The 22,398-nt window shown below is 45.3% G+C and overlaps 1 protein-coding gene and 1 long non-coding RNA gene across 2 annotated transcripts; one reads left to right on the forward strand and one right to left on the reverse strand.

Annotated features, from left to right (window-relative positions):
- Positions 1 to 184: 184 nt before the first annotated feature.
- Positions 185 to 9,107, forward strand: mlycd (malonyl-CoA decarboxylase). The gene is made up of 5 exons (XM_084671292.1): positions 185 to 818; positions 4,394 to 4,506; positions 4,663 to 4,819; positions 4,971 to 5,123; positions 7,329 to 9,107. The coding sequence occupies exons 1-5, from the start codon at positions 261 to 263 to the stop codon at positions 7,872 to 7,874; spliced, it is 1,527 nt and encodes a 508-aa protein (XP_084527418.1). The 5' UTR covers positions 185 to 260; the 3' UTR covers positions 7,875 to 9,107.
- A 6,491-nt stretch (positions 9,108 to 15,598) lies between these two features.
- Positions 15,599 to 17,187, reverse strand: LOC146258832 (uncharacterized). The gene is made up of 4 exons (XR_014729653.1): positions 17,056 to 17,187; positions 16,858 to 16,906; positions 16,069 to 16,180; positions 15,599 to 15,760 (listed from the first exon to the last, which is right to left on the reverse strand). It is a non-coding gene; the product is annotated as an uncharacterized LOC146258832 (long non-coding RNA).
- Positions 17,188 to 22,398: the final 5,211 nt, after the last annotated feature.

Raw genomic sequence — 22,398 nt, forward strand, 5'->3', positions numbered from 1 at the left:
ATCAGACTTTTAACAAACACAGTGTCAGGACCGCGAGCCAGCTCCCAAAACAGGTGTTACTTTAAGATTTATTATTAAAACTTCATCAGCTTGTGACAGCCTGATCCGTTTCTGCCACCTTAGTTCAAATACCTATGCTGTCAGAGCCTGTTTAAGACATATTAAACATTCTCTGGTGCTGTCCCTTTAAGGTACCGGAAATACTCGCGTGGTGTACCCCGGTGGTGGATTTCTGGCTGTAAAACTAGAGCTCCGACGCGATGATATTTCACCACCTAGTTTCCACATTGCGCAGCGGAGTGAGGTGCTGGCGACATCAAGGTGTACTTAGAACGGGTTTAGTACGTTTCGAAGCCTTAGATTTGTATAGAACACGTTGTTGGTCAACCTTTGCTCCCAAACGTATGAGGCCGGGCATGGAGGAGCTTCTGACTAGGGTTGTCGCTCCGTTACCCACATACGAGACAAGGGACAAGTCCCCGCCTCCCCCCGAGTCAAACAGTGTGGAATTTATGCATTTCTACAATAGCCTCGAAAAAGAACAGAGACTCGAATTCCTTGTGAAGCTGTCACATCAGTTTGGGGTGGATCACAAATGTGCTTCAGAACTAGCAGGAAAACTTGTCGACACTCAGCAACGGGACTTGGCAACAATACTTCAAGTCGAGGACAGGTTACGTTACAGCCTGACGCCCCGTTACAAACAGTTGCTTAATCACATAAGCAGAGTCGAGGGGGGAGTCAAGTTTTTGGTGGATCTACGTGCTGATGTCATTGAAATAATATCATCCAAAGCAAGCGAAAGCTCACATATCAGGGTAAAATCACTTATTTAAATTTTTCTATGGTGGCCTGCAAAGGTCAATTATGTAGCGTTGTGCGTTTGAGAAATGCGGCAACATGTGGAAATTGTGAACTGACATTGAATATAATATTCGTATAAAGTGGAGTTAAAGCTTAAATATTTTTATTTCATCAATATTCAGTACTGTTTATTTTTATTTTGTTCTTGGCTGAAAAATCGAAAAGGACAATAATCTGCATGGTTCAATAACTGAAACTTTATAAGCATTGTACTGTTCATGGTCTGCATTCCCCAATGGGTCCACAGAGACTCTCCAACCATAGACCTGCATGTTGGTCCCACAGGGTGTCATGTGTCACCATAGTGCAGTTAAAGCACTGGCGGTGACTTTTGCCCCAGTGCCTTGACTAGCTTGTACTGAATCAGAAGGGTGGGCTTCATCACTAAGCTATGCCAAGCTATGGACATCCTGTCTACATTTCACTTGGGGAAAATGTCCAGCAGTGTTCCAATTGTGTCAGAGGTCTTTGGGGAGGAGGGGGCTTGTTATCTCTTTTGGTTGGTACCCTAACTCTCTGGCCCTCCCTTTGACAACGGATGTCCTGTCCTGTATGTTTTTATACAGATTTCATCAATATTCACAACACTTCAGGTGCAGGGTCATGGTGTATACATGTAGAGGCTACCACTCATACAGGGCTAGTGCCTCTTATTTAAAGTATTTTCAGTATTTGCGTTGGTCAGTTCTATCGAAAAAGGCAAAAGATCTTCTGCAGGATCTTAAGGTTAACATAGTGCCAAGAAACAGTCTGACCATCTCCTACAGAGGCCAAGTGATTATTTTTCTCCAAGACCCCTCTGTCCCTATCTCCTTTTCAAACAATCCTTCATAGTGATATATTCCCCCCCTCAAGGCTATTCCATAGGCCACAGAGATCTTCGAAGCTCACAGCCAACTTATTGCTTTATCTAGAGAACCAAATCGATCAACAATTAAGGCATGCTTGCTCAGCTTGGCCTTGTTTCCCCTGCGCTACTATCCGTTGTTCTGCCTCTTTATTGGTCAGATGACTGTGGACACGGAGGGATAAATGGATCAGTTTCTTCTCTGCCTCAGTAGCTTTGTGTTCCTTCTCCTGTGTCTCTTGTATACAATAGCCTTGGTTAACACATTTATTGTTTTAGATTGCTTTGAGTTAGATGGAATAGTCTGCTTTTTACTGCTAGAAGCCATTTTCGTGGACACAAAAAAAACGTAGTGTGTAAGAATAATATTCAGAACAAATTAAGAAGATGTTTCAAGAGAATATTTATTGTTCAGTGTCCAAATTGAGTAGAGCGATTCACAGTCACAATGATTTTGAATTACACAGTTCTCACAAACACTGTCCAAAACAGGAATAAACTGGAAATGGAAAAGGTTTTTGAAAATAGAGGCCTGGTGGCTTATGATAGTCTTGAAGGATAGAAAAAATGGAGCATTTCAAATTATGTCAGTAATCAAAACAGAACGAGAAAAGTTGGGAAATATAGATATTCCCCCCCCCCCCATCATTTTAAGTAGTGAAAGTTTTGAAAATCTTAAGACTGCAATTACCAAGGTTCTTTAAGGACTGTCACTTGGAATTCCACACTAAATTAGTTACCTGCCTGTTAGTCTATCGATTTTGTTTCTCTTTCTTTCTCTTCTCTCACTTCTCGCTGTTCCTGTTCTGTTTCCCCTGTAAGCACTCAAGAGCAGAGCGACAGAGAAAATATTTATGTACTTTAGCTCTGACTTCAATTAAAGTGAGGGTCTTCCTTTTGATAAGAGTGTTGGATACAGCAAGCTAGTCTCTGTGGTTATTTTTGCCTTCAGTCAGAGCCCAGGAAGACAGCCAGCTTGTCACATGTCAGATACTGGGGCAAAGGCAAACTGTGTGGGCTTACAACACTAAGGAGTTGCTCGAGGAAATACGTGGCTGCCAAGTTAAATACATTTGACATTGAAAACTGGTCTTATTGTAGAAGTATTAGGCTACATAAGGATCTTATTTAATTTTGATCTTTGTCTGCATAAAGAATACAGTGTTGTAGGCCTTTGTTTATCTGCTTGCCGATAGTATACATGCTTTTCCATTTTATATCTTGAGGGACAGAAGAAAGGCTGTCAGTTCAATTTTCTTTGAAGAATTTGGAATCTGTGATATTTTCTTTTCTGCCTTAGCTTGCGATTGTCAGGGTCTTTCAGAGGAAATATGGTTTTATTTCAAGGAGGATTTTTAAAAATTCCTCAGCCCTGCAGAGTGCTGTGGTTGGTGCTCCCATTGCAGTGAGCTTCCTCTGTTGTTGCAAGGTCAATGAAATACAGATTTTACCCCTGGGGTTTTGCCTTCCTTTTGTGTGATGTTAAAATTGGGAGGCAAACCAGTCACTCAGGAGGTCAGTCAGTCAATCAGACAGCGACAAGGCTGATCCCACACTTTAATGTGTCAGCACACAGCTACAGCAACTTCTGAAATGCGTTGGGTTGCCTTGCCTTACCCATCTTGCCCTTCTTTATTTCGTTTCTATTATCAGACTTTTAAGTTTGCGATTTCTGGAGTGTGAGCTGACAGGCAGGCAGGCAGGGCCAGAGAGGGTAAGAGGGAGGGGGAGCGAGAGGGAAAGAGAGAGGGTGAGAGAGAGATGCCGCTGTGCCGAAATGTTTTGGGGCCCTCAGGCTTAGCATTGACTGCTGTGCCTGACGCACAAAGAGCGATAAATAATTAATAATGTTGGGTGCCAAATCCCAGGGCACACCTGCTGCTTTGTGCTTACAATACCCACGTGTGGAAGAAGTCTTCACAGCCAGTCAGAGGGGCTAAGGACTATTTTGGAGGTGTGTGTGTGTGATTGACTGACAATAGGATATTAGGCGTGTGTTACGTTCTACCCAAAATATACAGAGGACTGAGCAATTCTACAAAACGTGGCCTATATAAACTGTTTGCATGAATTTGGTTGTTTTCATAATATACAGTATGTTTTGTGGTCGCTGCTGACATTTAATCCTCTGTGTATGAGTCATATGTGCATGTTTGCAGAAGCTTTTATTTATGAGATTCCTGCTCAAATGTCAGGTTGTTTATTAAAGCACTCAGTGTCTTTATATACCAAAGCCTTCCTACCTATGCCTGTGTCAGCTTCACACAAGACATAATAAAAGCACCAGGAACACAAACAAGCCCCCACTGTAAGTACACAGACACCCACATCCAGGCAGGTACAAATATGCGCCTCCAGACTAGTTTTGAGGGGCGATGCACAGGGAGACTTGGCTGAAGTTATGAAAGGTGTTGTCTATCAGGAAGTGCGATGCGACTTTTGTGAGAGCGAAACTGATGCGGCTTCTCAGAAAACAGTGGAGTAAGATCTTTCAGCCATTCACCGTACGGAATCTTATCTGCTAAACTATATTATAATTATTTTTGTGTCACCTACACTCTGGAACTAGAAAATACTTTGGCCACCTCAGACATATGAATAACAATGGGTACGACCTGCTGTGTGTGTGTGTAGGTTTGTGTGTGTGTGTAACCCTGTCCTCCCCCCTTTGCACACCCACAGGATCTGAGCAGCACCCTGAAGAGCCTGCTGTCTGAATGGTTCTCTGTAGGTCTGCTCCGACTGGAGAGGATCACCTGGCAGTCCCCTTGTGAGATCCTGCAGAAGATCAGCCAGTAAGACACACACACACACACACACACACAAGATCACACTCACAGATTCAAACTAGACAAGACACACACACACACAGACTAATTCACAGTATACGCACACACGCACAACACGCTCACTGATTCACACCAGACCCTTAACCTGTGTGTGTTTGTCAGGTACGAGGCTGTGCACCCAGTGAGGAACTGGACGGACATCAAGCGGCGCGTGGGCCCGTACAGGCGCTGCTATGCCTTCACCCACGCTGCCATGCCCGGGGAGCCGCTAGTGGTGCTGCACGTGGCCCTCACCGAGGACATTTCCGACAACATACAGGTGAGGCAGCGACTGGCACAGTAATGCGTTACTGTTGGTCGATAGCCACAGTAGCACGTTAACAAAAGACTCTTGTTTGGTCCGACCCTGGTATGTACCCTATAAGCGAGTCTCCATAGCGACTGTGCCTCTTGTGTCCGCCCCCATACAGAGCATTGTGAGGGAGTTTGCCACACTGGACTCGGAGGAGGACGTGAACAAGGTCAACGCCGCCGTCTTTTACTCCATCTCCTCCTCTCAGGCCGGCCTGCAGGGGGTGGAGCTGGGCAACTACCTTATCAAGAGGGTGGTGCGGGAGCTGCAGGTGGGTGGAGCCAGGGGCGGAGCTACTCCAGTGCCCGCCCGCATACCCCAGCTAGGCCTTATCAATCACTTCACCCACTATACTCTTAATCCTGGTTCCGAGTTCAACACTATCTCTCAGAGTGATGTGACGACTTTCATACACACTTGGTGCCAGAGATTTTCAGCCACCCAAAACAATGGCAGCTCTCCCAGGTGGCCCAGTGAGCAGGTGACACGGAGGACAGTGTAGGAGGACACAAGCTTGGACAGACACCCCTTAGCCCGTTTATCATGAATTGTGTTGTTATTGTCACATCACCTCAAGAATCTCTTTGTTCTTAGTCCAGATGCTTTCTCACATTCTTCTCAGTTTCTTACCACCTGCTGTCTGCAGTGTGTGTGGATGTGTGTGGGTGTGTGTGGGTTTTTGTGCACGGGTGTTTGTGCCTGCGTGTTTGTGTGCCCTCAGTAGGAGCAGATATGAAGACAAACATCAGTAGAAAGAGAGGAGAGAGAGAAGTAATGAAATCTCAGCTGTTACCTCAATAACGTTTAGAGGAGGGAGGCGCTTTCTATGTCCAGGCTCACCAGCCAACTGTTATCTAAAGGAACACTGAATGGAAAAACAACACACACTTAACTAGATGGATTGAACAGGTCTTTGTTATTGTCCCTCTTTCATATAAGGATCTGTGAGGTTGGCGCTGCATGATAAGTCTGTGAGACAGGGGGATATTTCTTTATTGGCATCTTTACGGTTGTTAATATACACAGGCTCAGTGGACATATTTATAGGTGTGTGTGACTGTCTGAATGTTTTCTGAAAAATGTAGGCAAATTGATGTCTTGTCTTTAAGAAGGTTTCTACAGTGTGAGCGGTGTTCACCAGTCTTCACAGGGTTACACCCTACGTAGAGGTGAGAGGAGGAGGCGCTCAGCCACTGAGGGACCACCACCATGATGGATGAATGATAAGACAGAAAAGAAAAGGTCAAGTTGTGATTTAGGATAGGGGAGGAGGGTCCAGTTGTCTTTCAGGATTACTCTCTGGGGTAGTATTCTGGCTCTGGCCCATCATACTCCATCAGCTTTTTACTCGCTCTCTCTCGCTCTCTCGCTCTCTCTCTCTCTCTCTCTCTCTCTCTCACTCTCTCTTGCGCTCTCGCTCTCTCTCTCGCGCTCTCGCTCTCTCTCTCGCGCTCTCTCTCTCGCGCTCTCTCTCTCGCGCTCTCTCTCTCGCTCTCTCTCTCTCTCTCTCTCTCTCTCTCTCGCTCTTTCTCTCGCGCTCTCTCTCTCGCTCTCTCTCTCTCTCGCTGTCTCTCTCTCTTTCCCAGTCTGCTGACCAAGACCGTACCATATAATTGAACTGATGAATGGGAAGTGACCTCCTGCCACTCTCATCCTCAGATCCACTGACTCGTGAGATGAAAGTACAGCGGACTGAGGGAGGGAGAGGGAGAGGCAGAGGGGTAGAGGGAGGGAGGGAGAGGGCTGTGGAAGACGACAGGCGGGGGGAGAGAGCTGCAGAGAGAGACAACAAAAGGATTTCAAAGAAGGAAGAAAGAGTAGAGTTAAGGAGACCTGGGAAGCGTGCTCTCTGGGTTGTCTGACACATTCGGTCTCATCCGCTGCTTCCTGTGAGCCGACACCCCCTTTTCAGCTCACCGCTGGAGGGGGACAGGGGAGGAGACGGCGGGGGTGAGACGAGAAGGTTAGAGGAAGGAAGAACACTCGGTGAAGACGAGAGAGTGGAGCTAGACAGTTTTTAAAGTGAGAGACAGTGGAATTAGGGAGGGAGATGTGGAGGGGTAGGGGCGGGTGAAGGAAAGGGGTCATTCATCTCCATCATGTCAGGTGTGTGAGGGGCTCCAGGTTTATTGGTGGTGCTGTAGCTGCTGTGTTTAATGGGACAAAGAACCACGTGTTCTGGTGGGATTGGGAGGCGTAGGGCACCGGTCACGCCCCGCCTGTTTCACTGTTGTCAACAGGAAGTGGCAGCAAGGACACCTGGGTGAACGGCCACGTTCTCTCTTATTTTGTTTTTGCAGAGCTCAAGTGCTTCTCTCATGTAGAAAATAGTAACATTTGTGTATCTGCTACATCAAACAACATGTTATGTATGCATTCTCTGTGTCAGTGAGGCATTTGTGTGTACTCATCCGAACTTGACTCACGTTTTCCCCTCTCTTCTCTTTTCATCTTCTGTATCTCCGCCTCCCTCTAGAGTGAGTTCTCCCACATGGCCCAGTTCTCCAGCCTGTCTCCCATCCCAGGCTTCTCCACGTGGCTCCTGGGCCTCCTCAGCCAACACAGGAAGGAGGGGCGTGGCTCCGAGCTGCTCTCCGAGTCCGAGTGGCTGGAGGTGGAGTTAGCCACAGAGTCCCCACCCGGAGGCCCGGCCCTGGATGCCCTACGGAAGCTGATCAGCACCAGCGAGTGGGTCCGCTCGGAACGCCTCGTCCGAGTTCTGGAACCCGTCCTGATGCGCCTCTGTGCGTGGTACCTGTACGGGGAGAAGAGGCGGAGCTACGCCCTGAACCCTGTAGCTAACTTCCACCTGCAGAACGGCGCCACCATGTGGCGGCTTAACTGGCAGGCTGACACCAGCCCCAGGGGTGTGGCCAACTCCTGCGGCATCATGGTGAACTACAGGTACTTCCTGTCGGATACAGCGTCCAATAGCGCGGCGTACTTGCACAGCAAGGTGATCACAGCGTCTGAGCAGATCCTTGGGCTGGTGTCTCAGTTCCAAAAGAACAGCAAACTCTGAGACTGTTTGGCACAAACACGCACACTAGCCTGTGTTTTTCTTTTTGCACTGTGGGTCGTTGAGCTGCACTTGGCATCAAAGGTGCCTCTCTGACTCTTTCATATGGCACTATTGTGCCAAAGAGGAAAATATGACAGAAATGTGAAATTATTTGTGAATGTTTCTCTTGTCCTTTTTCTTTGCTATTAGACTTGTGTACAGTGGTTTTCCAGATCTGCTTCTCTAGGAGTGTGTGTGTGGTCTTGTCAGTTAGACTGACAGTATTCAGTGTAAGTTTCTGGAGATGAACTCCAGGCACTACAGATACGCTGTAGTTGTTTATTCATTGTATACAATGAATAAACAATGTTTGGAATCTTTCCTCGTCTGTGTCACTGCAGGGAGACGAGAGGGAGTCGAGGTAGGTCAGGGGGTTGAAGTGGGGTGAGCTAGGACTCGTTTTTTTCTGTTTGTTTCTGACAAAAAAGAACCAAGGACACTCCTGGGTGGCAAGGTCAGACGTGTACCGCCGAGCTTTCCTTCAAAAGACCTTCATCAGAGCATACAGTGTATGATCGTTTTCTATCTCTAATTCCAACCCTCTCTTCCCCACTCATTCCCCCACTTCCCGCCCACCTCCTCCCAGAGTCCTCTGCAGTCCTAGTAGTAGTACTGTGTCTTCCCTTACTCCATTGTTGTGGAATAATATATCACAGTAAGTTGACTGTGAAATTACATTTTATCTCTCTGAGGAGGCAAACTTTTCCCCCCTCCCCCACGTGCCACACTAGGACAGTGTCCTAGAAACTAATGAAGCGAAAAATCAAAGTTAAAGTAAATGGATGGATTGATGGAGGTTCAGGTGAATGAAGAGAGGAGAGTGGAAGGTAGGTCAGGAGGGAGATGGTGGGAGGTGTGTGTGTGTGTGTTGGGGGGGGGGGTGTCACTGAGCATAAAAGAACAGTGTTTAAAGTTGGCCCTCAAGAGAATATTTCTTACTAAGACATGAGATGAAAGATAGGCCTGTGCCTTCTGTGTGTGCGTTTCATTTGAGAACCCTGAGGGGAATGAGTTGGGTGGTGTGACGGCTGTTGATGATAATTGTAGTTCTCGTTGGTGTGTTTCATTGAGAATCACAAAGGAATTCCTGAAACCCCATGTCTGGATCCTGAACTTCAGAAGTTTGAGACCTCTTGCATGTGTTCTGACTTCCTTGTTGGGCTGATCTAAGCAAATTAAAGGCTGGTTTATTTTGTTGTTGTTTTTTTATTTATACCAAAGCAGAGCCTCAATTGAAAATTTGAGACACAAGAAGCGAGAGCAGCCTTTTTGACTAGACCCAAGGTATGTGGCAGCACGTCATCACCATTGGCACGTCAGTTCTCGCTGTGCCCACTGTCACATGAACATTTTAGCACCCATTATTTAATAAGCAATTACAATCAGCATTGATTAGTTGCCACACTTTAAAACAGGCTTGTGTCTGGTTTGCTTGCATACACAGTATTATTCTCTGTGCTGCTACTTCACCTTGTCATAACATTTCAGGAGCTGCGCAAATCAGCCTTCTTGTAGCCAGATGGTGTGCATGTAACTTTGTTCATGAGTCATTAGAATTGATCTAAATTGGTCTTCTTCTGTTTCTTTTCATGTGTTAGCACTGGTCATTTTAAGGACCAGGAGGTGCTGGTGAACTGGCCCTACAGAAGGTCCCACCCTTTCACTGATGCCCTATCTTATCACCATCCTGGGTCCTGTATGCAGCCTATCATAGACTACCATCCTGGGTCCTGTATGCAGCCTATCATAGACTACCATCCTGGGTCCTGTAATGCAGCCTATCATAGACTACCATCCTGGGTCCTGTATGCAGCCTATCATAGACACCATCCTGGGTCCTGTATGCAGCCTATCATAGACTACCATCCTGGGTCCTGTAATGCAGCCTATCATAGACTACCATCCTGGGTCCTGTAATGCAGCCTATCATAGACTACCATCCTGGGTCCTGTATGCAGCCTATCATAGACACCATCCTGGGTCCTGTATGCAGCCTATCATAGACTACCATCCTGGGTCCTGTATGCAGCCTATCATAGACTACCATCCTGGGTCCTGTATGCAGCCTATCATAGACTACCATCCTGGGTCCTGTATGCAGCCTATCATAAACTACCATCCTGGGTCCTGTATGCAGCCAATCATAGACTACCATCCTGGGTCCTGTATGCAGCCTATCATAGACTACCATCCTGGGTCCTGTATGCAGCCTATCGTGGGCTACCTGAGGCTTTCAGAGACATCCATACTGTTTTTTTTATCAGCACAAAAGATGTTAAGAAGCTAATGAATATGAATATCAGAAGTGATCCTGAAATAGAATTCAACACCTAGCCGGGCCAACACAATAGATCTATTGAAGCAGTGGATTTCTCTGAAAGGTCTGCTTTGATGAGACGAGAGAAAATTATAACCTTCAAGGGAAAAAAGAAATGATGAAATACATGAGGTTTTCAGTTGCAAGCCTGAGAGATTGTCCTCATGAAAAGAAGCAGAGAGGAGAATAATTGAAAGAAGGAATGGAAAATAGGTGAATTATCAAAGCTGCTGTAGAGGATTAGAGTTTCACATGATCACATGTACAAATGGAATTATGCCAATGGTCCTTGAAGAAAGAGACGTAAAATATAAATTTGATCAAGGAGAGACATGTTCAATGTCTAACGGCTTTGTTGGTATACATTTTTGTTGAGTTTTGCTTCTGTGAACAGTGCCTTGACCCATTCATTGTCAATCCTTACAAAAGAGCAGATTCTTGTTTACAAATTACGGCTGCACAATCTTACCTCTATAACTAAAAAAACATCAACAACACAGCTGTCTTTCTGAATTTGTCCTTGTGGCAGCTGCAGCGTATACACTTTTATCCAATAACCTACAGAACTTTGACTGTATCTAGCTCATAAACAGCAAGTTTTAGCAATTCAAAAATACATCTTTTAGGCCATCCCCTGAAAAAGCTTCAGCCTTTGTCCACACACCCACTCCATGATTTGTTGTTCTCTGCCATTTTGAACTTGCGTGCCAGGGAAGGTATAGTGGTTCTGCCAGTTCTCAGCCCCCCTCATCTGCAGCTACAGTCCCATAGCCAGGTGCATTTGACGGTAACTGCAACATTGTGATTGCAACTCAGCCAGTCATTTAACAGCCCCCTCCTGAGACTAGCTGCTCCACCATCCTAGTTTGTTGTGTTTACTTATTCACGTTGGCGCCTCTCTCCATTTCCCTGATGGTGAGGAAGCTGGCAATATCGAAATGGGGAGATGTGATTAGAGAAAAGGAAATAGTATGTAAATGAACTGTGGGAATTTCCAAAAGAGGGGAAGGGGGGTTTGGGGAGGGGTGATTGCCTAATTAAATAGTTAAATCCAGCGGTTTGTCTTCCTTCCCCTTCAAACTTTGCAGCATAGCATGTATTTGTGTGTGTGTGTGTGTGTGTAACTGTCAGTTTTTTGTCTGGTTTATGTGGGCCTCTATCACCTAAATCCTGTTAAATCCACAGCCTACCTGAGGTTAGGCTGCACTACTGAGGTAATTAAGACAAAGAAGTAAAAAAAGGCAGACAGAGATTTATCATTGTTTCCTTTCTTATCTGTACTGTATTTGAAAAAGGCACATTTCGAAGAAAAATATAATTAAATGTGTTACTGAAACTAATTTCATTGTCGACCTGATTAAAAATTGCTCTGTTTAATGTCCAAATGTCATGTTATTGGCAAAATAAAACATCAAGACTGAGATAGAGTGACTGAAATTGTATTTTACATTTACATTTAGTCATTTAGCAGATGCTCTTATCCAGAGCGACTTACAGTAAGTACAGGGACATTCTCCCCGAGGCAGGTAGGGTGAAGTGCCTCGCCCAAGGACACAACGTCATGTGCCTCGGCCAGGAATTGGATTGGCGACCTTCAGATTATTGGCCCGATGCCCTAACCGCTCAGCCACCCCTAAAATTAATTTCTTCAAAATTTGGACAGAATCTGTTAAGATCATCACCACTTATTTTTCTACTCATCTCTTATGTGCCCCAGTATTGTTTCTTTGGTTTAGTTGTTTTTGTTACTGCTATAGGGCCTGTTGATCGGTCAGACATCAAACACCAAACACCATCTCATGTTTCAGTCATGCAGGCTTGTTAGAGGTGGAAAAACTGGCCTCTCACCTACTCCAAGTAGGAGTGTGGCATATTTAGATGGTACATGTTGTGAGGATCATCAATCTCTAAGGAACCATACTACAGACTTTTGTTGAATAAATCATCATGTGTACCATGGCTTTGAGCCCTAAGCCATGGCCCTGGCCAATGGCAGTGAACCTATCTGATGATGTCAACAAACATATCAGACCTGGTGAGGTCTGGCCTGCAGCCTAACACTAGTTCACATAGCAGACACTAACATTCATCTGACCAGGGCCTCCGGGGAGTACACTCCATCACTGCACACACTGCCCTCTGGAAACACCTTCATATCAAAACCACATCCACTACCATGTGTTTGTTTGTGGCTGAGGGCATGTGTGTTGGTGTGCATGTGTTAGTGCACAACCATATCAAATCAAATCAAATCAAATGTATTTGTATAGCCCTTTTTACACGCAAGCATGTCACAGAGGGCTTCACATACGCCCATAGAACTGCCCCTCAACCAACCTAAACCCTCAAGGAAGACAAGGAAAAACTCCCAACGGGAGAAAAAATGGAAGAAACCTTGGGAGGAGCAATTCAGAGAGGGATCCCCTCCTCCAGAGACGGTTGGCAAGAGAGAGGAGCAGAACACAAGCTAAACATAGTCATACAGTGTCAATGTGTTTTGAAACACCAAAAATCCATTGTTCGGCTTTATAGACGTTGGATGGGACCTGGAAACTCGCTGTTGGCCGTCATGGAGGCTGGTTTCCGGTTGACGACCTGGTCCAGCGTTGGTAGACCGACGACCAGGCAGGTCCTGACAGCTCAGACCCCCCACACCACAAGGGATGTGTGGGGGGGACAGAGAGGAGAACAGGGATTAGAGAATGCCAGGAGCAGCTAACAGTTTCAGTCATAATAGAATGAGATCCCCACCGGTCAAGTGTGGACTAGTGCAGCAATTTAACAAAGCTAAGAGGGTATTTGATGCAGCCCCACACACCAAGACAGCGACAGCCCCCCTTGGTTGGAACATGAAATCTGTTCCAGGGGAAACAACTCTAAAATAGGTATGCCTTGCAGTGTGATCATATTTGTGAGAATTGGCTGTATGAAGCCGCGTGTGCGTGTGTGCTCGTGAATGTGAATGTGAATGTGTTCTCTTTCTTCAAGCATCGCTCTGATACGTCTGTGTCTGGCTGGGACTTTTTCAATGGGGTGAGGCCTGAGGTCAATGTTAATACTGTAATCATTAGGCCAGAGCAGGTTGATAAACAGCCTGCAAACCTGGAGTGCATCAGCCTGAAGTTCCTCCGGTGTCTGCAAGCCTGACTGAGACACTGCCTCTTAGTCCGTCAGGGGAGAACAATACTGTACTGTACGCACACCTCATCCCTGCAATTACGACTGGTACAGAACGTCAAGGACAACGAGTAACAGGGAAGAAAAGGAGGTCAGAAAAAGAAGGAAAAACAGAGATTCTGACCGTGGAAGACAGTGACGAGAGGAGAGAGGGAGGATCATCAGGTGACATATTCAGGACAGCTTTATGGGTCTGCAGACTCCGTCTGTCGCTGGAACACAACGCTGTCTGTGTGCTTTGGTTTATGAGGGAGAGAGAAACGGATCTGAATATATGTATCTGTGGGCGCATATCAGAAAGAGAGAGAAGAAGTGTGAGAGTGTGTTGGCGTATCGCATATGAATAAAATTGCAAATGTCTGTGTGTGTGTATGTATGTATGTAACCAGTCGTCAGGTCAGGGGTTTGTTTTGACAGAGTAGTTAAGAAGAGTGGAACCCTTTGCTGTGAGTCAGGGATCACTCTTAATTACCTCCACTCTGAGCAGCATTGCTTGTCTCACAGCCTAATGACTGAGATGGGGATTAAGCACTTGGCTCAGAGATAATTAGCTCCAGTAGAAACTCTCCCTACTTGTGGACGTCTGTCAGACCTCAGACTCAAGCCTTCATCAAGAAGCCAACCGCTATGTCGTAACCTCACCTCCATTTTTGTCTTCCTTCTCCTCCACTCATCCCCTCGGCATGTCGTCCTTTCATTACAATGCTTATAAAAAGTATTCACCCCACTTGGATGTTTCCCCCTTTGTTGCTTTTATACATGAAATCATGGTCCATGTAAATGAGGTTTTTTGACAAGAATATGCAAAAGATAGGATAGTTCGTGTCAAAGTGAAAACTGATTTTTACAAACTAATTTCAATGAATTAAAAATATATAGTGTAAAATAAGTGTTTGCATAAATATTCACCCCCTTTAAAGTGACTGACCTAATCAACAGAGGACCAGCTAGTTGATAGCCTAGCTCTGCCCTCCTACATACTTCCGCTCAATTTGGGTTTTGCTTCTGTACTAGGTCTGGGATTTCAGTGCATCAGTCGGTTTTCAGACACATTTTTTGTAGGTCTAATCAGCGAACAGATGGAGTGGCTGAGAACGATGACGTTGATATCGTGCGCTAGTTTGAGCTGTAGTTCAGTCATGGCGGCGGAGAAAGATGTGAGTGAAGCTATTCGGTCCGTTGTGGCAACGCTGCCAAATATACATAAATTAAAGACGGAGCAAGAACAATCCTTTCGGGGTTTTGTTGGTGACCATGATGTTGTGGCCCTCCTCCCCACAGGGTTTGGGAAAAAGTTTGATTTTCCAGCTACGACAGCTAGCTCTGTTACAGTAGTGGTGAAGGCTAAGGTGGACACTAGCAATTGGTTATGGCAGATCAAAGTGGCTCAAGGTAGATCCAATAGTTTTAAACTTCCACAAAGTACCCGCCCTCAAGGAAGTTAACGCTTGTCAATGGAGCGATCCCAGACCCTCAGTACAAATGAAATGTACAAGGGTCTGGTTAGGTCCAGGCTAGCTAGTTGATGCCAGCAGTGTCACAATTAGTGAACTGGAGAATAAAGAAGGTTCTTTGGTCTGATGAGACAAAAATGAGGCTTTTTGGCTAGAAGCTAAACACCAAACGCTGCACATCACCACAAACACCATCTCCACCATGAAGCATGGGGGTGGTAGAATCATGGATCATGGGATGCTTTTCAGCAGCAGGCCCTGGAAGGCTTGTAAAGGTAGAGGGGAACATGAATGCAGAACAGTTTAGCCAAATCCTGGAGGATAATCTGACTCAGTCTGCAAGAGAACTACGACTTGGGAGAAGATTTATTTTCCAGCAAGACAATGACCCCAAGTATACAGCAAAAGCTAAACAGAAAGGGTTCAAAGACAACAAGGCAAATGTTCTGGAGTGGCCAAGTCAAAGCCCAGAATTCAGTCCAATTGAGAATTTGTGGCTGGACTTGAAAAGAGCTGTTCACGCCCGATCCCCAAGCAACCTGACAAAGATTGAGCTGTTTAGGAAGAATGGAGGAAAAATTGCAGTGTCCAGATGTGCCAGCCTGATTGAGACATAACCACACAGACTCTGCTGTGATTGCAACCAAAGGTGTGTCTACTAAATACTAACCTGAAGGGGGTGAATATTTACGCAATCATCTTCTTTACCTTATATATATATATTTTTTTTGGTGAACATTTTGTCAAATCTGGTCTCTCTCCCTACTTCCGGACGTCTGTCAGACCTCAGACACAAGCCTTCATCAAGAGGCCAACCGCTATGTCTTAACCTCACCTCCATTTTTGTCTTCCTTCTTCACCACTCATCCCCTCGGCATGTCGTCCTTTCATTACAATGCCTATAAAAAGTATTCACCCCACTTAGATGTTTCCCCCTTTGTTGCTTTTATACATGAAATCATGGTCCATGTAATTGAGGTTTTTTGACAAAAAAAAGCAGTTTGTGTTCGAGTTTTTTTGTGGCAATTCTTGTCAAAAAAGCCTAATAATATTAACCATGATTTCATGTATAAAAGCAATAAAAGGGTGAAACATCCAAGGGGGTGAATACTTTTTTATAAGAATTGTAACTTATTCTATCCTCACAGCCTATCCCCCTCTCTCCATGTCTTTCAATCTCACCATTGTTTATTTTTTCTCCTCTCACCCCACAAACATCATCGTCCTATTCCAATCTTCCTCCCATCTTGTCTTTTCATCCTTCCCTCTCCCCTCCATGCTTGTGTTTTGTCACGCTCCTGGTATCTGTCATCAAGTCGCTTTGAAAAAAGAGCAGTGAAGAAAGAGTACAAGAATAATACAATTGGATAGGCACAGTAATTGAAGTGAAGAGATATTGGCTCGATGGCCTTCAGCCACTGTGCAGTCAGACCCCATCTCTTCAAAAGATCCCATATTGAATGGTTTGTCTCTCATTTCTCAGTCTCTCCCAGTCATGTGTTGCATACACACAACTATAAACTGAGCTAAAAACAATTAGCTAAATTAATGAACATGTGAATGGACAAATGAACAATGACATTTGTCAATAGCTCCATTAGGCCTACCAGTCTCCAGGGAAATCCCAGAGGTAAAGTTATTAATGAAAGGAGACCAGGTACAGCAGACTACAAGCACACACACCAGACTGTGCAGCCGCATAGACACCCTCTGACTTGCAGGGGCAGACAACTAGTGAAACTTTGTTTGTGTAGTTGGAGTTCTGTCACACAAAAGCCTGATCTCCACAATTACAGCACCCTTCTTTCTCTGACATGGTAAGGGGAGGGAAAGCAAGAGAGAGGGAGAGAGAGACAGCGAGAGGTAAATAGCATGAAAAGAGAAAAAGGGAGGCAGAAAGAGCCATCATAGCAATGTAGTAATGATATGCACCCCCCCGCACACACACACACACACACACACCATAACATCCTAGCTGTAGAAAATAGGTACTCACATGGCCAATGATTAACATAATATCCACATGCTGTGTATTTGTTCAAGGGCTGAAAGAGACAAATTGTTTTTAAAAGCACACATTTCTATTCAGCATTTATGTAAATCATTTGATGATACTAAAACGGAGCAATCGCATCATCATCATCATCATCATCATCATCATAACCCCCTCCCCAAACCCCACCCCTATCCTCACCGACTGGCTCCAGGGAACATACAGAGGCTGATTCTTTTCTCTGCAGATGAACTGTTGGACTGGAGCTAGTGGACTGCTAGCCTTGGGCCATGCAGCAGTACTGTCAATGTTCGGCACTTGTTGCTTTCAGCTCAACTCTATGACAGTCTGTCATTTCCACCTAACAGCAGGGAGACTGAGGGGACAGGGGGCAGAGGAGTACAAGGGAGTTGGGAAAGAGAGAAAGAGAGTGTGTGGAGGAAAGAGAAAAACAACCAAACCCAGTACATACACAACTCCTCATAACCCCCCCCCCCCCTCTCTCTCTCTCTCTCTCTCTCTCTCTCTCTCTCTCTCTCTCTCTCTCTCTCTCTCTGCCTCTCTGCCTCTCTGTCTCTCTCTCTCATACACACACACAAGCCGGAAGGATTAAAGGTTTTAGAACACGGCTAATGGGTTGGTCCGTAGCTCCATCACCACGCCCCTGGAGGCTCTTCTGAAAAGCGTGACTACTGCTTTACTGCTCTTTTCAAATACCTATCACCCTTACACACACACACACACACACACACAAACACACACACACACACACACTCACACACACTCACACACACATGCTGGCCAGAGGAATTTGTGTATTTAATTGGATGCTTCCATGTGCCCAAGGTGAGGCTGGGTGAGCTACAGTCTTATAGATAGCACTAATTAGTTACAGAGAGAGTGAACAGACCCTCATTTACCACCTCAAAGTTATACTAACGGGGGAGGGGGGGATGGGGTTGATAGAAAGAAGGAGGGCATAAAGGGAGGGAGGTGTGGAGGTACAGTAGTAGAAGGAGAGAAAGCTATTTCACAGGAAACTCAAGTAAGATACAAAGCTCATATTTATTCTGATGTAAGTACACACTGAATGGAACCAATAAACCACACCTGATATGACTCATTACATAGTAGGTGGTTACTATTGGAATAGACAGACGGCAGAGTCTTTACAAATCATCTTCACCTCTCACTCAACTAAAAAACATCACCCGTCAGAATACTGAGAGCTTGTTAATTTGAATACAAAATATCCTACCTTGTGCCTCAATATTCCCATCTGCTGGTGAGGAATATATCACTATCAGTTTGCAAACTTCTAGAGTTAGATTTTTTGTGGGTTTCTGAATCACAGTTCACAATAGCATGCACAAATACGGGGGAGTAATTTCAAGCCACCTACTCCTTGGTCATTAACTAATGTTGATTGGTTGCAGACACACTAAACCGTAAACTGTGTGAAATAAGACCATGTCCTTGAGGAAAAAGTTGTGTCAACCTCAGTATGCAATGAAATGTCATTCCAACGACTCATTTAATCAGCATTTCAATTCAACCTCCTCCTAGAAACCATTACAGCAAAACTCTTTACATGTTGGCAGTATCTCGGCTTCTCTGTATTCCCTGTACACCTAGTGTTTGTCTCTGGAGAAGAAGCCTTTGGCAAATACCCCATAATAATCATCCTAATCATCATAATAATCATCTCCCACTCAGGCTATTCCTGATGAACATTTAATGCCTATTAACACAGCCTCTCTATCGTTAATGACCGTTCAATTATCGTCTACAGCCTCATTCTGCCGATACTTCAGCAAGGTTAAACTGCGCTCTGAACCAGTGAGAAAGACAGCAGGAAGGCTAACATCTGTGGTAATGAGTGTGTTTAACCCAGCCCAGAGGAAACACTGTCCAAAGCTGTCTTGAAATTGTCTCCCACCACCTAATTCATCCATTGGAAACTGGCTGCTACTCAGGGAATAATAGTCTTGACAACTTGACAGTGAGTAATTCCAACATGCGGAATTCTTTGCTCTCTTTGCAAGCATGCACAGGCACACACTTTATTTACAACTAGCTAGTCAAAGGTATTTTTGCCATGTTGTTTTTTTTCCTGTCTCAAGTGTACATTTGTCATGAGCCTTTCAATCATTTGAAAAGAACATACTTGTATTCTGAATGGAAAACTGTAGGTTACCTCATCCACTCTAACACTACAACTCTGTTTCCATGTATATTGATCAAAATTATGTTACAATTATCCAACATGGCCTCCTCTTAGAGGGCATGAACAAGCTGAGAGAGGAGACACAACTTGGCCCTGAGGCAGTGGGCCGCACAAAGAGGTCCGTGGCAAAAATGTCCAGTTGGACAAATGCTGCATTAAATTAAAAGTGGAAAGAAGGAATGCCATCAGAGAAAGAGAATACTTCAATCAATCCTCTCTCTCTCTCTCTCTCTCTCTCTCTCTCTCTCTCTCTCTCTCTCTCTCTCTCTCTCTCTCTCTCTCTCTCTCTCTCTCTCTCTCTCTCTCTCTCTGCCAGACGTAATGTTAGCATGTCTTCTACATGCAAGCAAACTTGTTGTGCTTGACCTTTTGAGTGTTCTGCTACCGCATGTGTGATAGTGAGAGTTCCTGCAGGGTGTGTGAATGAACACACGGGATGTCTCCGGGGGGAGAACGACAGCACATTATGCCGTCTCCAGATAACTGCAGCGGTCGCGGCAGCAGAGAGACCACACACAGCTCCCAGGAGGGGCAATTTGTTTTCTCTGCTGCCTGGCTGTTTGCTCGGCTGTTTTCTGACTGTTTACTTTGTGAATGCTGGTGGTTTTTCAGCTAAGTTGGGCAGCGAGGATGATCAGGCAGGTCTGACGGCACTCTGATGCTGGTGAGAGAGAAAGAGAGAGCAAGGGTAGAAGAGTCTGAGACTAAATCCCTAGGTACACAAATGATGCTGTACTGTTTGGAGCGCTCCTGTGTATGGAGGATGTAGAACTTGGCCAGCCAGCCATTGATTTGCCTAAACTATCTCTGTCGTAATATTTGCTGAGGAAACTTAGCAAATTGATCACAGAATTAGTGCCATTAACTGGAGAATTTGTGTAATGTCCTATAGGAATTAAATACATTTACATCAGGATTAACTGAATTAACATGATGATTAGAGCCATGCTGCTTGATGTCTGTCCATGTATCCATGTCTGACTAACACTTAACCACTTCCCTAAGCACTGGCAGCACAAAATTTTCGGGTTTATTTTGGCCCCTAGCTTTGCTGGAAGGTCAGTGTGAATTTTACCATGGTCACCATCTGCCATTCACACACACTCTCTCTCTCTTTCTTCATTTCTCTCTTTCTCCCAAAATTTGGGAGAAACTAACTCTACCCCCTCCCTCCCTCCCTCCCTTTCGCTCTCTCTCTCTCTCTCTCTCTCTCTCTCTCTCTCTCTCTCTCTCTCTCTCTCTTTCTCAGACAATGAACCAGGCCTTGTGTGACTTCTGTATTGAGCCACACAGTCTTTACACAGCGTTAATTACAGTGAGCCATTCCTGTTAATAGTCTTACTATCTACCTCTGCCTGTTTCCTTATTAACTACAGTATCAGGCAGACTCAATTAACTCAGCAAGACTATAGCCTTTTCTATTCTTATTATTTCCCTACATTCTGAAGATAACATGTTCTATCTAACCATCCATATATTTAAATCTTAGCTCCCCCCCCAATGTCATACCTAAACATGTTAAACTAATGAACACAAGATTCTAGGAAAACTGGCCTGATTGGATGGAAGAAACTGAACTTTAGGAAATTACAAAGGAAGGGAGAATGTTTTAAAATAGTTATTTTTCTCCTTTACACACACACACACACACACACACGCACGCACACACACACACACACACACACACACACACACACACACACACACACACACACACACACACACACACACACACACACACACACACACACATATGTGTATCCATGTGTGTGTGTGTTCCCCACTTCCTCAGGAGTCCTCCCAGCAAGAGAAGGTTGAGGTCTGGGTTCTGTAAGCTGTTGGTTTTGGGATGACCATTGTCCTCTGTGTGGCTCTGTGGATCCACAGGCCTCCAGTGTAATCTGTTATCTCTGCAGGACCTGAGTGGCTTGTCATTACCAGCCCCCATTGAGAGCCCGAGGCCAGAACCAGAGGAACTGGGGAACTGGGGCCAGCCCTGCTTCTGTCTACCTGTACAGGAGAACTGCCTCAGAGAGGGAGAAAAAATAGAAGACGGTGTAAAGCAGAGGGAAAAAGTACACAGTGAGAGTGAGAGAGAGAGAGAGAGAGAGAGAGAGAGGGAGAGGGAGAGGGAGAGGGAGAGGGAGAGGGAGAGAGATAGAGAGAGAGAGAGAGAGAGAGAGAGAGGGAGGGAGGGAGAGAAAGAACCAGAAAGAAAGAAAATGAGGATGATACTGTAGAGAACTGGACGATTAAACATTTTGCAGAGCTGTTTCACGCTCCCTCCTGCACAGAACAATTTCAGCTTGACATTCAAAGAAAATCATATTTCATATGGCACTGAGTGATCTCAAGAAAGACCTATTTTCTTTATTTCTTACACTCTCATGCCCTGCCCATTCCCACTTGTTATTTTATTTACTGTACCTCTCTCTCTCTCTCTCTCTCTCTCTCTCTCTTTTCTTCTTTCTTACCTGTTTATTCCCACTCTTCCCTTTCTCTCCCCATCTCTCTGTCTCTTTCTACGTCATCTCCATCCTCTTTTCCTCCCCCATTCTCCATGACTCCCAGTGAAAGCTGTATATCAGTTGGAGAAAGGCAATCCCTGGTGCTCTTGTCTTTGTCTCTCCCTCTCTCTGATCCCTCCCTCCCTCGATCGCTCTCCCTCTCTCTGATCCCTCCCTCCCTCGATCGCTCTCCCTCTCTCTGATCCCTCCCTCCCTCGCTCTCCCTCTCTCTGATCCCTCCCTCCCTCCCTCGTTCGCTCTCCCTCTCTCTGATCCCCCTCTCCAGGGCCTCATCTCACATTAGCTACCAGACACAGATGTGATAAGGGAAACAAACACCGCTGAATATTCAACAAATCAGCGGCATGGAAATGATTGTGTTTCTGTTGTTATTTACAGGAGGCAGTCGTCTCGCTGGGGACAAATCAGAACCCTCCGGAGCCAGGCGGGTTTTTCTCCCTCCTCACAGCTCTGAAGCTTCACACACCTCGGAGTGGCTCTGTCAGCTGCACAGCATGTTTGTGTGTGTGCTTGTGTGTGTGTATCTGTATGTAGCAACTCTCTTTCTTTCTTTCTTTCTTTTTTTGGGGGGGTGCCTGAAAACCAGAAACCGGGTATACCACAGACTCAGAATTTCCTGGAGACCCATGAATGCCCCTGCACACCACACTTAACCTGCGACAACACACAAGCGGTGGGAGCATGTGTGTGTGGTATTCTGCATGTTGAAGAGTGTGACACAGAGTCATATGAGTGACATTACGAGAGGAGTGAAGAGAGTGTTTCATGTGGGTGAGAGATACTTTTTTA

Source organism: Hypomesus nipponensis, chromosome 14 (genome assembly GCF_054491055.1).
Source record: "Hypomesus nipponensis isolate SF chromosome 14, ASM5449105v1, whole genome shotgun sequence".
In the NCBI taxonomy this organism is placed as follows: Eukaryota; Metazoa; Chordata; class Actinopteri; order Osmeriformes; family Osmeridae; genus Hypomesus; species Hypomesus nipponensis.

Coding starts and splice junctions, on each gene's coding strand:
- mlycd (XM_084671292.1), top strand. CDS start 261: ATGATATTTCACCACCTAGTTTCCACATTGCGCAGCGGAGTGAGGTGC. Junction 819..4,393: donor GCGAAAGCTCACATATCAGG/GTAAAATCACTT, acceptor GCACACCCACAG/GATCTGAGCAGCACCCTGAA. Junction 4,507..4,662: donor ATCCTGCAGAAGATCAGCCA/GTAAGACACACA, acceptor TGTGTTTGTCAG/GTACGAGGCTGTGCACCCAG.